Source organism: Engystomops pustulosus, chromosome 2 (genome assembly GCF_040894005.1).
Source record: "Engystomops pustulosus chromosome 2, aEngPut4.maternal, whole genome shotgun sequence".
Classification (NCBI taxonomy): Eukaryota; Metazoa; Chordata; class Amphibia; order Anura; family Leptodactylidae; genus Engystomops; species Engystomops pustulosus.
Genome location: NC_092412.1, coordinates 44315017 through 44329635, shown reverse-complemented (window position 1 = coordinate 44329635; position 14619 = coordinate 44315017). Strand labels below are relative to the sequence as shown.

The window sequence follows — 14619 nt, the reverse complement described above, 5'->3', positions numbered from 1 at the left end:
GCTGCGGCACCCATATTTCTGAAGTAGAATATAATTTATTATCAGCCTCTTCTACTTGGCTACTTACAATGTGAGCTGATACTGCATGTTCACTGCTAGGGAAGTTTCCAGGTGATGCTTTGGAAGTTAAAAATACCAACAGAATAAATCTCAAGGTCCTGACAGCTTGTTAGAGGTAAGAAGTATGAAGTATTATATAGAATTGTATCTGCATCCAGAGGACTTGGTTACAACTGAATACAAGGAACTTGAACCCCAGATGTTGCCCTCTACAGGCCTGATGAAGTGACCCTGCAGCGTTCTTCCAGGTTAGAACACTTCAATACCCATTCAAGGTTCAGTTCTCATCTGTCTACGGGAAATCTGTTACACTCTGTTGGTTGCATGAGGCCTAAGTGTTCTCATTATACATTTATCAATGACATATAAAATATGGATTAACAATTGCAGATGCCCATACAATTTGTAATGTCGGATGTTGACACCCACTATGATAACGCCTGCAAGGATTAGGTTTTTAGTTCTTATTGTCCATTAAAGGGGCTGTTCCACCATAACAAGTTAGTCCCTATCCACAGGATAGGATAGTGCATTAGTTGCTGATCAATGGGGGTCCTAGTGATGGGAACCCCATGGTTGCACCCAGAGATGACTGCAGCAGCCTGCCACGTTCACCTCTATGGAGCTGACAGGAGATTGCCAAGTACAGCGCTCAGCTAATATCCGTCAGCTCCATATAGATTAGAGGGGCAGCACGCTGTTCTGGTCATCTCGGGGTGCAAAGAGTGTACATCGTACCACCGTTCTGGTGATTTGTGAGGGTCCCATCACTGAGACCCCCACCCATCACCGATTTAGGCGCTATCACCCGTATAGGGCCTAACTTGCCACGTTGGGAAAACCCCTTTATCATTAATAAAACAATGAAAGCCTCTCATAAATTATACAACTACTGGCCACTGCCCACAAATGAGTTTGTTGAAACTTTTGTTAAGGGATTTAATGGAGCATATCTCGAATCACTGAGTTGGGTTCTGCATCCCTGTTCAGTCAGATCAGCAGTTCTAGGTTCGGTCCCACACACACATACAGAGCGAATTTGCTGGACCAAACTTGATAATGGACAAAAGGCTTTAATATTGTTATGTAACATCACATGGCTAATGGCCAGTCAGGACTATGACCAAATGTGGCTACTGGAGCACCTGACTGCGCCCAAAATATTTAGCATCAGCATCATACCCTCTATCAACAGCTCCTGTCCGTGACTTCCAAGCAATGTCCGGGAGAGGAATGGGGCAAAATCCACAAAGATCTCTCTGAGAAGAGGAGCCACTTTTTCCAGGGCTCTCTCTAATTTGGCAGTGATACTGTAAAATAAAGTAGCAACATAAGGTTAAATACAATATATTTTCGCAAAAACAATATAAAAACAAAATAATATAATCATAATCGCAAATGCAATTACTTTCTAGCAATATCTACAAAATGCAGTGAATAACATAATACGACCGTTATATTAGAGGTGGGATTTGTATAGAAGAGACCTGGGCAGATGAGTGCACATGCATTACACGCATGACTACACCGGTGACTACTCTAGATTAGGAGAGAGCAATCTGAAGAAACTCTATGGGATCATGTAAATGATTAATTATCCGATGCCTACATATGTCATTGCGTTGTAAATATAGGGGGAACACACATGCAAATATCATTTTAATTATGCTACAAGCTGTTAACAGTAGTCAACACAGACATAAACAAGCATACGGCAATGCGGGTCTGACTAAGGCTGGCAAAAAAAAAACAAAAAACAAATCTAAAATACACATGAATTTAAAGGAGCTGCAGAGTCCCATCCGCTGTTCTAAAAAAAGGTCATAATGATATATTGTATATTGGCTAAAAGTGCAGATTTCGTGTTGTCAGGGGGTACGTGCGTTTTGTAGCGGAGCACTCAGCCAAACATGTGATTGTGCATGTGTATGAGGGGTGGAATACATTTGCTATTGGCTGAACGGACTGAACGGACTGCCCAATCTATGTAAAGTTTATGGACACCCGTGGACCTTGTCTGCATTTGTCTTGCTACATGTAAAAAACAAACGTTAAAAAAACAGTCAGTTTAATGGATGTTATGTCAAAAACACTATATTCAAACGAGCTTTCCCATATAAGTTAGGTTGAGCATGCATGTATTGTGGATAAGGGAGTGGGTAGGAAGCCACCGTAGGACACCTTTGGAGATGGCTCATCTCTCTTGAGAACAAAAGCCTCAGGTTTTTGAAATCTGCCATCGAGGTAAAGTTTTGAGATTCTCTGATGCAAATGAAGTTATTAGGTTTGGTATTCATACACAGTGTTAAAGGAAACCTACCACTTCTGAAGGTAGGTATGAGATGCAAACACCGGGCACCAGCTCAGGGTGAGCTGGTGCCGGTGCTTAGTCTCGTTAATGTTAAAACCGTGGTATCGCGGTTTTAACACTTTTTAAACTTTCTAGCAGAAACTGCTTCGGCGCTGCGTGCGCACGATCGTGCGCGCGCCTACATTGGAAATGCCGCAGGCATTGCGCGCGCACGGTCCCGCGCAGCGCCGAAGCAGTTTCTACTATAAAGTTTAAAAAGTGTTAAAACCGCGATACCGCGGTTTTAACACTAACAAGACTAAGCACCGGCACCAGCTCACCCTGAGCTGGTGCCCGGTGTTTGCATCTCATACCTACCTTCAGAAGTGGTAGGTTTCCTTTAAGGCCCCGGGGATAAAATAATTTGAGGGGCCAACCCTGAATCAAACGCTAGGAAATAGACTCTAGTAGCCTCCATATTGGGTTGTCTTCCGCTGGACTTCTAGTGTCCATTATTGGGCCTACTGGAGGATCCACTGGGACAGTCTGACACTGTTCATACTAATAAGTAAATGCATAGACAGCCAAATCTATGGTCTCACCTCATGTTTTCAGCAGAGTCCTCAGGCATGGGAGCCACAGTCTGCACTGCTGGGAGATTTTTGCTGGTAGCACCATTTACAAAACTGGATGAAGAGGATGAGGAGGACGAGGCTGAATCCACGGCACCTGTTTCACAGACAAAACCTCAACATGTGAAACATACAGAAATAATACATTATTATTTGGGATCAGAGCACTGAGAAGGTCCATTAAGAGACCAATTTCTAGAGTGAGATGGCAGCATCTGCTCTGGGGAGAATCAAATTACTTATTACTTTAGAAGGATGGGATACAGTGTATTTTACTATATAAGGCACAAGAATGGTATAGCTGAGAACTGACACAGTCACAATCGAGTGCTAAGAAAATAGCATGTCTTGTGTGCATCCTACAAATAGCAGATCAATCTTCTTGAGGGACATTTATAAGGGACTTGTACATCAGTGGTGTGAAGGGGGGCACGGGCAGTATGCACTCGCTATAGCCCACGACCAATTAAGCCTGATCGCTGGTAATAGGGCAATTGTACACTAGTTCAGGGGTCCACCGGATATATCAGGACACCAGAGTCTGCTGCTGTATCTGGCGCGCCAGAGGGGTGGGGCCTTCATCAAGCACTGGCGTACAATGCGCTGGCGTATGATAAATGTCCCGCTTGGGAGAGTCTGGAGACAAAAAGGGGTGTTCCATCTACCTCATATCCATAAAAAAATATTTTTTATTGAAAACGGAATAATCCCTTCTAGTACTAAAGTTATATTCTGACTCTTTGAAAGGGGACCAGGGTCAATGTGCCAATAGTTAGGCCCCTTGCACAAAAATGTAATACAGCCAGGTGCAGAAGGGAAGAGGGATGAAGACCCCTCCCCATTGAAAGCCAAGCAGCTGTGCTTTAAAAATGGCAAATGTCCTATATCTTGCAACTCAGTCACCGAGCCACGTTGTGGTGAGTCACTGGGTGCTAACCTCACTGTGAGCAGGCCATTGAAGTCTATGTGGGGCGTGATGCGGACGCAAATAGTGCAGCTGTATCATCGGCCCCCATATGTTTGTCTGCATGATGACTTACAGTGGTAGACAGGCTTTAGGACTATCACTACTAACCATATTATAGTGGGTCGTAATGTAAAATCTGTAAAGCTCAAGTGTTTTCACCTGGTAAAGGGGCTACTAAGACCTGAAAACAATAGCATCTCTGCATTCCCCCATGGCTTGCATACATTTTATAAAACGGCTATCTCCACAGAGTAGGATCCCACAATACAGTCTATGGATACTTGATCTAAGTGGGCACTTACAGCGGCACTAGACATAAGAGCATATCATATATTCCAGCAGAAGACAGCGGCACACGTCATCGTATACAGAACAGTGTAGACACATGGAGTATGTGAGCAGCACATGGCAGCACAGAGCACAGGACAGGACAAGACATGATATCACTGAGCAGCACACCATGACATAAAGCTAGAGGAGCTACACTCCAGTTACTCAGAGATTAAGCCGCCTGGTTGCAGCCTATTACAGGTCAGCTTTCATTTCCAAAACTACAAAGCACATCTAAAACAATGGTTCTGATAGGTTGCTGCAGATAACATGGAAAGAGGTAGGCCCAATACCTAGGCCTTATTTGGATATTCTTAAGATATTCCTAATAAGTATCTGATTACCCTAATACAAAATGTAAGCACATTCACATGCAAGCTACACGACGGTGCCTCAGGGTACAAGACTTACATTACCAACACCACACCACATTATTGATGGAAGATGAAATGAAGGAACAAATACCTGTTGTATTGATCATACTTTTGGGGGTTGCTCCAGTAGCAGCGAATATATTTGGTGTTGTGCTGGGTGTGAGACTACCACCACTGGCAGCACCCACTGTGTTCACAGCTAAACTGCCGGGCGGGGGTTTCTTCACCGGTACAACTACACTTCTGTGAGGAGCCAAGAAGAAAGAAGACACATAAGAGCCAATATAATTAATAACAGACATGAATAACACAATTAAAGTTCACCCCGTTCTACTAAGATATCTGTTATTCTAAATTCTGGCAGTATCTCCATGAAATAATTCTGGTTTCTCATGTTCCTCTGTTATTCCCACAAGACGTTTATGTGTAAATAGTGAACAGGGAGTTACCATTCCTGTGACCAAACAGAGTCGGAGACTGGGAGTACATGTGGGACACTGGCCGAGTGTTCAGGGAATTACTCTCACTCCGATCCATGTATTTGTTGAAGGAATAACAGAGGAACAGCACAAAACTGTAACATGGCAATTTGTTAATAATGGTCATGTCAGTAGAAATGACAGATCTAGTAAAACTTAAATTTAAAGGCAAAAATGATGATTTTTCTTGAAATATGTCATTGTCACAAAAAAAGAAAGAAACAAAAAAAAAAACAGACGAAGAAAACAAAATAAAAAAATACAAGACACTTATTTATGTCCAGAATTTATAATGAATGGAGCCAATCCGGAGGCAGTGTGGTAACATTACCAGATGAGGCGGTGGCAGCAGATAGATTAGTACTCCACAAGCTCCGGTGAGGGAGCGCTGACTACAAAGCTGCACCCAGGTCTCAGAGTTTGAAGGATAATTTTTGATGTTGTCACTCTCAATCCACTGAATGGCTGACAGACAATCAAACCCGTCTGGCAAGCTGGCAGCTCATTTTGCTGGCAGGTGGCAAACAATTAGACACACCAATTTGTGCCTCCTGATGACATTAAAGCATGAAACTAAGTTGTATGCGGGGCCTGGTGATTTGTGTGAAAGCATTTCAAAAATAATACTCTTTGCCGTGGCAACTCATTTCAGACTGCCACCTCCCATTATGGCTTTGAGCGGTGAAGACGACAGGCCTCAGTTACGAGTGGAGCAAGGCCGCTTCTGTTCAATCCGTCATCGGCGCCCCCCGAGACCTCAATCCCCTCCTTTCATCAATATCACCTCATCATTTACATTCGATAGTTCTTGAGCTGCCGCATACATTACTAACACTGCAGCGCCTTTTGTTGAAGCGTATTAGCCTACTTTGTATCTCCATGTTGTCATTTCACACAGCCCCTCGCACGAGAACAATAATGGGCCTAACAAGAGCATGATGGCTTCTCTACAGTCTGCATTCTGCCTCTTCTCACTAAAACCTGGGTTTAGACAAGGGACAATTATTATGGAGAATCCAATCTAATAAGGATAGAAGCTGTGGCAAATATATCACTGAAAGCCAGTATGTAATCCTCAAATGTATATGATATACCTCTACAATGAAATATGTATAATACACTGTACCTGTTTCATTCATCCCTCACGCCTGTAACAGGTTCTGTCCAGTAATACAGTTTTCCAGGATGGAAACAAGAAAACTGTAAGACTCCAAACGCCTGTAAAGGTGGCCTGCATATCTCCATATTCGTCCAGATTTATGGGGACTGAAACAAGCGCAATGCCTGGGGCACATCCAGGACCTTTTACCCTTACGTCACCTCCACACAGGACTGGTTTTAGCGAAAGTGGGGCCCCAAAATAAAACTATTTTATGAGCAGTCACAGTCAGTAAGCGGCTCCCTTTACCCCTGCACAATAATAACACATAGTAGTTACACCCAGTAGTAGGTAAGTATCTGTAATATAGGGCTGCAGGAGGATGTTATAGGACAGTGGTGGCGAACCTATGGCACGGGTGCCAGAGGTGGCACTCAGAGCCCTCTCTATGGGCACCTGCGGCATCACCCCAATGCAGAATTCGACAGACAGGACTCAAGGCCTCTTGCAGCCCAGGACACCAGTAGGAAGCTACAATGATAATCCAAACTTCTTCTCCTTATTTCTACTGTATTGTGTCCTCAGGTGCCTATACAATTTAAACATGTAACGGAGCAGGGAGTATAAGTTACTGCTTAAATTGTCGAATCGGCACTTTGCAAAAAATATGTGGGTTTTGGTTATAGTTTGGGCACTTGGCATCTAAAAGGTTTGCCATCACTGTTATAGGAGATAGACAGATGATAGGGAGATGGATGATAGAAGATAAATATGAAAGATTATATAGATTTATAGACACATAAATATAAAGATATAAAGTAGATGATATATAGATAGATAGATACAGAAGAAGAGAGATAGAAGATTGATTGATTGATTGATGGATGGATAGATGTATGACAGAAGATAGATATAATAGTAGAGAGATAGAAGATCGATTGACAGATGGATAGATAGGAGATAGATAGATCGAAAATAGATAGACAATAGAAAGACAAAAAGCTAGATAAATATATTGTTAGATAGACAGATAGGAAATAGACAAATTTTAGAAGATAGATATGTAGACAGATATATAGACAGGAGATGGATGATAAGCATCTTCACTTGGCATTCAACCAAGGGGTATAAAAAGATCAATATTTCTACTGCCCAGTTTGTCACCCCCTAACGCCGGCCCTGTATCCATACCCACTTGGCTGACGGTGGAGTGGGACAGCAAACTGACGTTCCGGCCCCTGAGCACAAGCCATTACCTACACCCGCTGAGTCTCTGGAGCAATTGCACACCAGGCCAGACCTGGGGTCACCTGGCTGTTATCTTATGTCACAAGACTTACTGAAAGTCAGGCATTGATGCTTTAAAAATAATTAGCATATTCTTTATCCAGAATTCACACCAGAGTAGGTAGACTCCATAGGTCTATAGAGGTTCCTTTGAAAGGCAATCAATGACAAGTGCCTCCAAGTGCTCCTTGTGAGTATGGCCAAGTTAAGTGGTTGTATTCTGCAGCGTATGAAGTGAAGATCACATAAGATGGCCATGCAATGGGGCTCCTCTTTCCCTCCTTTATCGGGAATATTAAAAACGGAGGTTCCACACTTCATGTCTATCTCAGATATGGAGAACCAGATTCTTTGTATTTAGAAGTCTCTGTTCATCTGGTTATGTGATGGTTAGGAGGAGCAACGAGTGTTAACCTGACAATTCTGATTTATATTTTCACACTTTGTTCTCCACTGATCCTGTTGCTCCCCCTAAATCACCCAGTGGAAAATAAGGTGTCAGGAGTTGACCTTCCATGTGCACGGTGTAACCTGATGACGCCTTCATTCCTATGCCGTGCAATCATATCAGCCTTTGATCATTGTGAAATAATAAACTGCAATTATCAGACAAATTGGCCATTAACCACACCAGCCTGTCTGACCAGATGTGAATATACATATATATAAAGCCTAAAAGCTAAAATTATCATCAAAATGATAGAAAGAAATGTAACCCCCCCCCCCCAAAAAAAAAAACATTAAAACATGATGTCATACCTGTCAAAGGAGTGAAACTGCATGGGAAGGATGACCTGGGCTTCCCTTTTGAGTGCGGGGTCTGGGTAGGGTACTGGGTCAGGGCCAGCCTCGGCCATCTCAAATGGCGCTGCCACTAGACTTTTGAGAATTTCTTTGACGTTGATGCCCTTGCTTTGGCTGATGCTTGATATGGAGGGGGCTGGTTTTAGCATTTCGCTAGGACTGTCTGTTAAACTCTCCTGTGACTTCTTCACGTCCGATGACAACGTAGACAGTAGTTCGCCCATGATGTCCGGGCTGGTGCTGTCTAGGTCAGTTCCATTTAAGATGCTGCTAATGTGTTCCTCTCCGATGCCCGAGTCTGTGTGAGGGATAGAGCTTTCTAAGTGGAGTTCTTCAATAGGCGTGGGAGTCTCTTTCTCCTTGATATCGGGGAACAGAGCAGGTGTATCTAAAGAGGCAAAGAAAGGAGGTCATTCACATGATACAAGACATCTCTGGTTACCTCTGACCAGTCCTTGTGTTAAAGGGCATTTATGGCATATTCAGACCACCACCTTGGATCCCTGTACCTATTTGCAAAATTTGAGTCTCCAGATTACTGCCCCAATTGAAAGGTGGTTGATGGCCCATACAGATAGGTATACCATGACCACTTGTACATGTGTTCTACACTTGGATACGGTGGCCACTGGCATTCAGCCAGGCAATAATAAAGTCAGGAGAGCATTTGGAGATGATTTTGCCTATTTGCAGTTACTACTGGAGGATTCTTAAGAGGTTACTACATACTTTGGTCCTTATAAATGGGTTTTCCCATGACTTATACTAGGGTCAGGACATTATTATAAGATTGGTGAAGATCTAACACCTAGAACAACAACAGATCAGAGGTTTTTACAAAGTTTATAAAGACAGAAGGGAACAGGAATCAGACAGTGCCATTCTCTGTGTAGTGGCTGAAAAGAGTCACTTCAGCTTAGTTCACATAAAACCTGGCCTGACCAATATACAGAGAACAGAACTTTTTGCTTCCTGTTACTCAGAGGTTTCTGGGTCTACTCCAACCAGATATTGAGGATGAATGCTATAGAATGGTATTCATTTATTTAGCCTAGAAACCACTTATATGTATAATATATAACAGCACATTATGCAGTAAGCTTTTAGGTTTCCATACTGCACAAACCAAGATAATTAACGTTTCAGTCTAAGTCTTTGTAAGAGATTTGAAACACTGTATCCACTACAGGCTTATAAAGATATTTAACAAAATTCCTACGTGCACATGTATCAACATATTTCTAGAAAAAAAATATTCTAGGGTGTGCAACCATCCAAAATAAAACACAACAATACAAAATGTATCATCTGCAATGTCAACCCACTCATGGCCTCAAAGGACAAGGGTGATGAGAGGTCAGAAGCGTGCCATCTGCACATACAAAGAGCTATGTGGCGATGGACACGTTGATAGACAAGGTCTCGTGGTGACATCGGTTTAGGAATATTGAGCTGAGGTCCACACCCAGAGGAACCCCTGAGGAGTGAGACTTTGGATGTAAATCCATTCATATACACCAGGGCTTTGTCATTAGACTGTTATATCACAGCATGTTACAGATGGAACAAAATACAATTTATCCCATAACTAAACTACCAGATCCTGACACATGAGTATTAAACCGAAGCAACATGCCGGCCCTGGGGGTAAGAACACGGCTAAGCACCGGCATGTTGTATTGTTCAACCAGACATCATAGGGGCTGATTACTAATAGACAATTAACAAGGAACTGGGTATATTCTCAGCAGAAAGGGTTAACAGGCTGTATCAAGATGAAAAACATTTTATTTTTACTTTAAAAAAAGTTATTATATTTAATTCCCACTGTCCGAGAAGATATTTATTTAAATGAATCTTAATTATGTTTATGTTAAATTTTAAGGTCATGTGTGATTATGGAAACCCTTCCCATGTGTAGTTTAAAGAGGGTTTTTTTTAAAAAAATTATAATTGTACATATTTTTTATTATTTTTTTCTTGTAAATTGGCAGCACCTCTTCACACTAATGCCAATGCCACACAACTGTGCTCGGTCCATGAAAACCGCACCATGTGCTAGCCACTATAAGCGGACTACATTGCTAGAAATGGGACTCTGGAATTCTTGCTTACAACGGAAAGTCCCTGCTTGCTGGTGGAAAAAAAGCTCTGTATGAGGAATCATACTAATGCGCGGTCTGGTTTTCACGGACAGCGCACAATCGTGTAGTGCCAGGCTAAGACTGGTTTCAGACAATGTCATAAAACCCATAGTACTTAAAGGGGTTGTCCGAGTTCTTGAAACAAAGCTAAAAGTGGCCGGGACAGGGCTGCTTAAAAAAAATAAAGATGTACTTACCTTCCGGTGCCCTCCGGTATCCAGCGCTGCTGTCACTCCGGTCCGGGCGCCATGTAAACAAACATGGCCGCCGGAGCAGCGCTGGATTCAGCTTCCGGCCGGCCGTGGCCGGGCACGCCTATCCGTCCCTACACAGCATTGTGTATGGGGGCCGGAAGGTTGTCGGGTCCGGCCGGAACTGAGTATACCAGAGGGCACCGGAAGGTAAGTAGGCCTTTATTTTTTTTAAGCAGCCCTGTCCCGGCCACTTTTAGCTTTTTTTCAAGAACTCGGACAACCCCTTTAATGATGATCAAATTTTGCAGAAAAGGCTGCTTCAAAACAAACATAGCACATGGAAATAAACTATGTGCGGATTCAGCAGATAGGAATACATTTGTCCGTGTGCTATTGACCAGTTCCTGAACCATTTTTGCGTTTCGAGCAGTCATTGTTGTATAATCGGACCATACAATCCGATAAAAACCGACCATGGATCAGTTGTTTACGGCCAAAGAAATGCACAAGGTCACACGTCTGTTTCTGTCATCAATGGGTGAGCGCCACTCACGTGCCAATGATGACAATAATGCATAAAAACGGATCCCTGACAAACTGGCCATAACTGAGGACATAAAATTTACATTGATTCATTTGCATAAACTCTTTCATCCTGGTGGTAGATGTCTTTAAATCTCCGTTCTTTACTTTTTTAACGGAGGTAAGAGAAGGAGGCAAGGAACCCTAAAGTTAAATTAGCGTAATCAGTTGTGGTAGGGACACACTCAAGTAACTCCATGACAATTTATTCATTAATTACCTGGAAGATTGTAATGGGAAATAATACTACATCGGATTTTGGAGAAATGGTCAATAATCTCTGACGATCCACTAAAACACAATGGGCAATTCTCTTGGCCAAGTGTGCATATATTCGTAGTGGGTCCTAATATTTATTTTGCTATATCCATCTAAATGAGCCATACAGTAAGGTCACACAGTTATAAGAGATGATGTAGCTATACAGACTGTGCAGTCATGTCCAATTGCTATAGAAAAGGAAGGCGTCTTTATACAGGAGATCTATGAAAGCTTTGGAAAACAAAAGCTCGGAATCTTTGGAAGGTGAAAATCTCAACATTGATGTAAGAACTCCTGACAAGCGTTTCCATACAAGGAGAGCGTCTTCCCATAGGGCAGAGCCATCAGTTTTCAGAGTAAAAACGGAGCTCTGCGCAGACAAAGAGATGCAGAGCGCATTAGATTTACAGCGCAATGAGCCTGGACACAAACTAAAAAGACAGAGAGGCTCAAGGGAGGCGTGGGGGTCTGACATGTTAGTTTTTTTTCAAACCTTTCAACCTTGGCAGGAATGGCAATCTGTGGAGAGACCGGATCTATTTACCCATTAGAGGGTTCAGAAAATGGTTCTCCGTTAGCACAGGTACAATTCACACTGAGGTGCATGATCCTCCAATGTGCCCTGATAGGAACTTGATCTCATTTTTTTTTTAAATCGAGCTTCTACAGAGTCCCTTACATATTAGTCTAAGGCTTTTTTACATGTTAACCATCAATATTTAATTTAGATGGTTTAGAGCACACTGACCCATCATTACATCACTACTGACAATAGATGATGTCACAGCTTATCTCTTCCCCTGTACAATGACCTCTATATAGATAACACTGACCCATCATTACATCACTACTGACAATAGATGATGTCACAGCTTATCTCTTCCCCTGTACAATGACCTCTATATAGATAACTCTGACCCATCATTACATCACTACTGACAATAGATGATGTCACAGCTTATCTCCTCCTCCTCCCTGTACAATGACCTCTATATAGATAACACTGACCCATCATTACATCACTACTGACAATAGATGTCACAGCTTATCTCCTCCCCCTCCCTGTACAATGACCTCTATATAGATAACACTGACCCATCATTACATCACTACTGACAATAGATGATGTCACAGCTTATTCCCCCCCTCCCTGTACAATGACCTCTATATAGATAACACTGACACATCATTACATCACTACTGACAATAGATGATGTCACAGCTTATCTCCTCCCCCTCCCTGTACAATGACCTCTATATAGATAACACTGACCCATCATTACATCACTACTGACAATAGATGATGTCACAGCTTATTCCCCCCCTCCCTGTACAATGACCTCTATATAGATAACACTGTCCCATCATTACATCACTACTGCCAATAGATGATGTCACAGCTTATCTCCTCCTCCTCCCTGTACAATGACCTCTATATAGATAACACTGACCCATCATTACATCACTACTGACAATAGATGATGTCACAGCTTATCTCCTCCTCCTCCCTGTACAATGTCCTCTAAATAGATAACACTGATCCATCATTACATCACTAGTCGTAATAGAAAGAGTTATGAGACTCATCCTGCATATCAACAAGATATTGACAAGGTGAATGGTAACAAAAGGATCTGATGAAGGAGGAGGACCGCCAGTGAAACGGGTTAAATAAACCAATGATACCTAAAATTAACTACTGTGTGGACCCTACTAACATGCTTAACCATCCCCTAGCGTTGTTTCAGTCATATGGCACGGAACTCAGAGCCCTTTCTGTGGGCACCTGGGCCATCACCCAAGCACACCAGACAGGACTCAAAGGATTTTCCTGCAATTCCAAACAACTTTCCAAGCTGCTTTCAGTGATATTTTAAAGTGATATCTACTTGGCTACATGGGACTGTAGGAAGAGGGGAATGTGTAGACAGGGCCAAATTATCTTCGGAGGAGCTTCTGCTGGCCCCCGTGATTCTCTGTGTACAGAGGGACATTGGAAAGAAGCTACAATGATGCTAATTTTTGCATCTTTTTTTCTACTATGTTGGTGTCCTCAGGAGGCCAGTATGATTGAACGTTGTTGAAGAGCAGGGGGCAATAAGTTACTGCTTTATTTTTGGTTGGCACCTTGCGATAAATGAGGGGGCTTTGGGGTTGCAGTTTGGGCACTCGGTCCCTAAAAGGTTCGCCATCACTAGTATAGATGAAACTGAGCACATTATGGTCGACTACAGGGCAGCTGTTTTGTGGGATATTTATAAGGCTACCATAGAAGAATCTTTAAAGTAAACCTCCTCCCATGGCTGTGGTGATGATAAAACTTAAATATACGTTGGTCTAACTTAGAGGGCGGTGTCTCGCTTTACATTATGTTTTACTTTAGGAAAGACGACTTAAGAAATGTCTAATTAAAGGGGTTGTCTGGGGCTCCTAAGAATAGGTTATTTATTAGAATTAAATGGGTGTTCCTCACCTGGGTATGTTACAATTAACAGAAATTAAACTGCAATAGTACAGTCAGACCACTACACAGCGTATGGAGCCATCTCCTCTATGCCATGCTCAAGACTGATCATTGTGGTGACCTGAAGGTTTGATGCTTAGAGATCATCAATTAAGGACCAGCCCTAAGTATGGGCCACTTATTGTGAACCCCAGACACCCCCTTTAAAACCTTATATCATAAAATAATAATCTGAGGATGTTCTCCTAGATGGGGCAAGCTGAAGATGGTAGGGGCACAATAGCTGGTGAGCCACGGGCTGCACACAACAGATATATAGTAACACTAGAAGAATGGATTATTATATGTACTGTATCTATGGCCCTCATCTTTCTTTCTGGAGTATCAGAAGCATAATGAGAAGATGTCAGATAATCTGGGAGTGAAAAACTCATATCATTTCATAAGGAAAAGTAAATTCGGAAACACAATATAAAACTGTCCAATGTAATAGAAAATGTTCAGCGCCGTATAAAACTGTCCAAGCCAATATGTCACTGGTTTTAAGGAACTGTCAGAGGCAATCTAAGCAAATGCAAATATGACCAAGTACACCGTCCCCTCTGTCATCCTGCAGGCTGGATTTCATTTAACAGGTAAATAAGAAGAGATT

At 42.4% G+C, this 14619-nt stretch overlaps 1 protein-coding gene across 1 annotated transcript in view; it reads right to left on the bottom strand.

The window, feature by feature from the left end:
• Positions 1–14619, bottom strand: part of NBEA (neurobeachin) — a 429733-nt gene that overhangs the window by 206039 nt on the left and 209075 nt on the right. Inside the window, 4 exon segments of the mRNA XM_072134427.1 lie at positions 1243–1370; positions 2953–3079; positions 4745–4896; positions 8278–8710. Coding sequence (XP_071990528.1) covers positions 1243–1370; positions 2953–3079; positions 4745–4896; positions 8278–8710 — 840 coding nt within the window.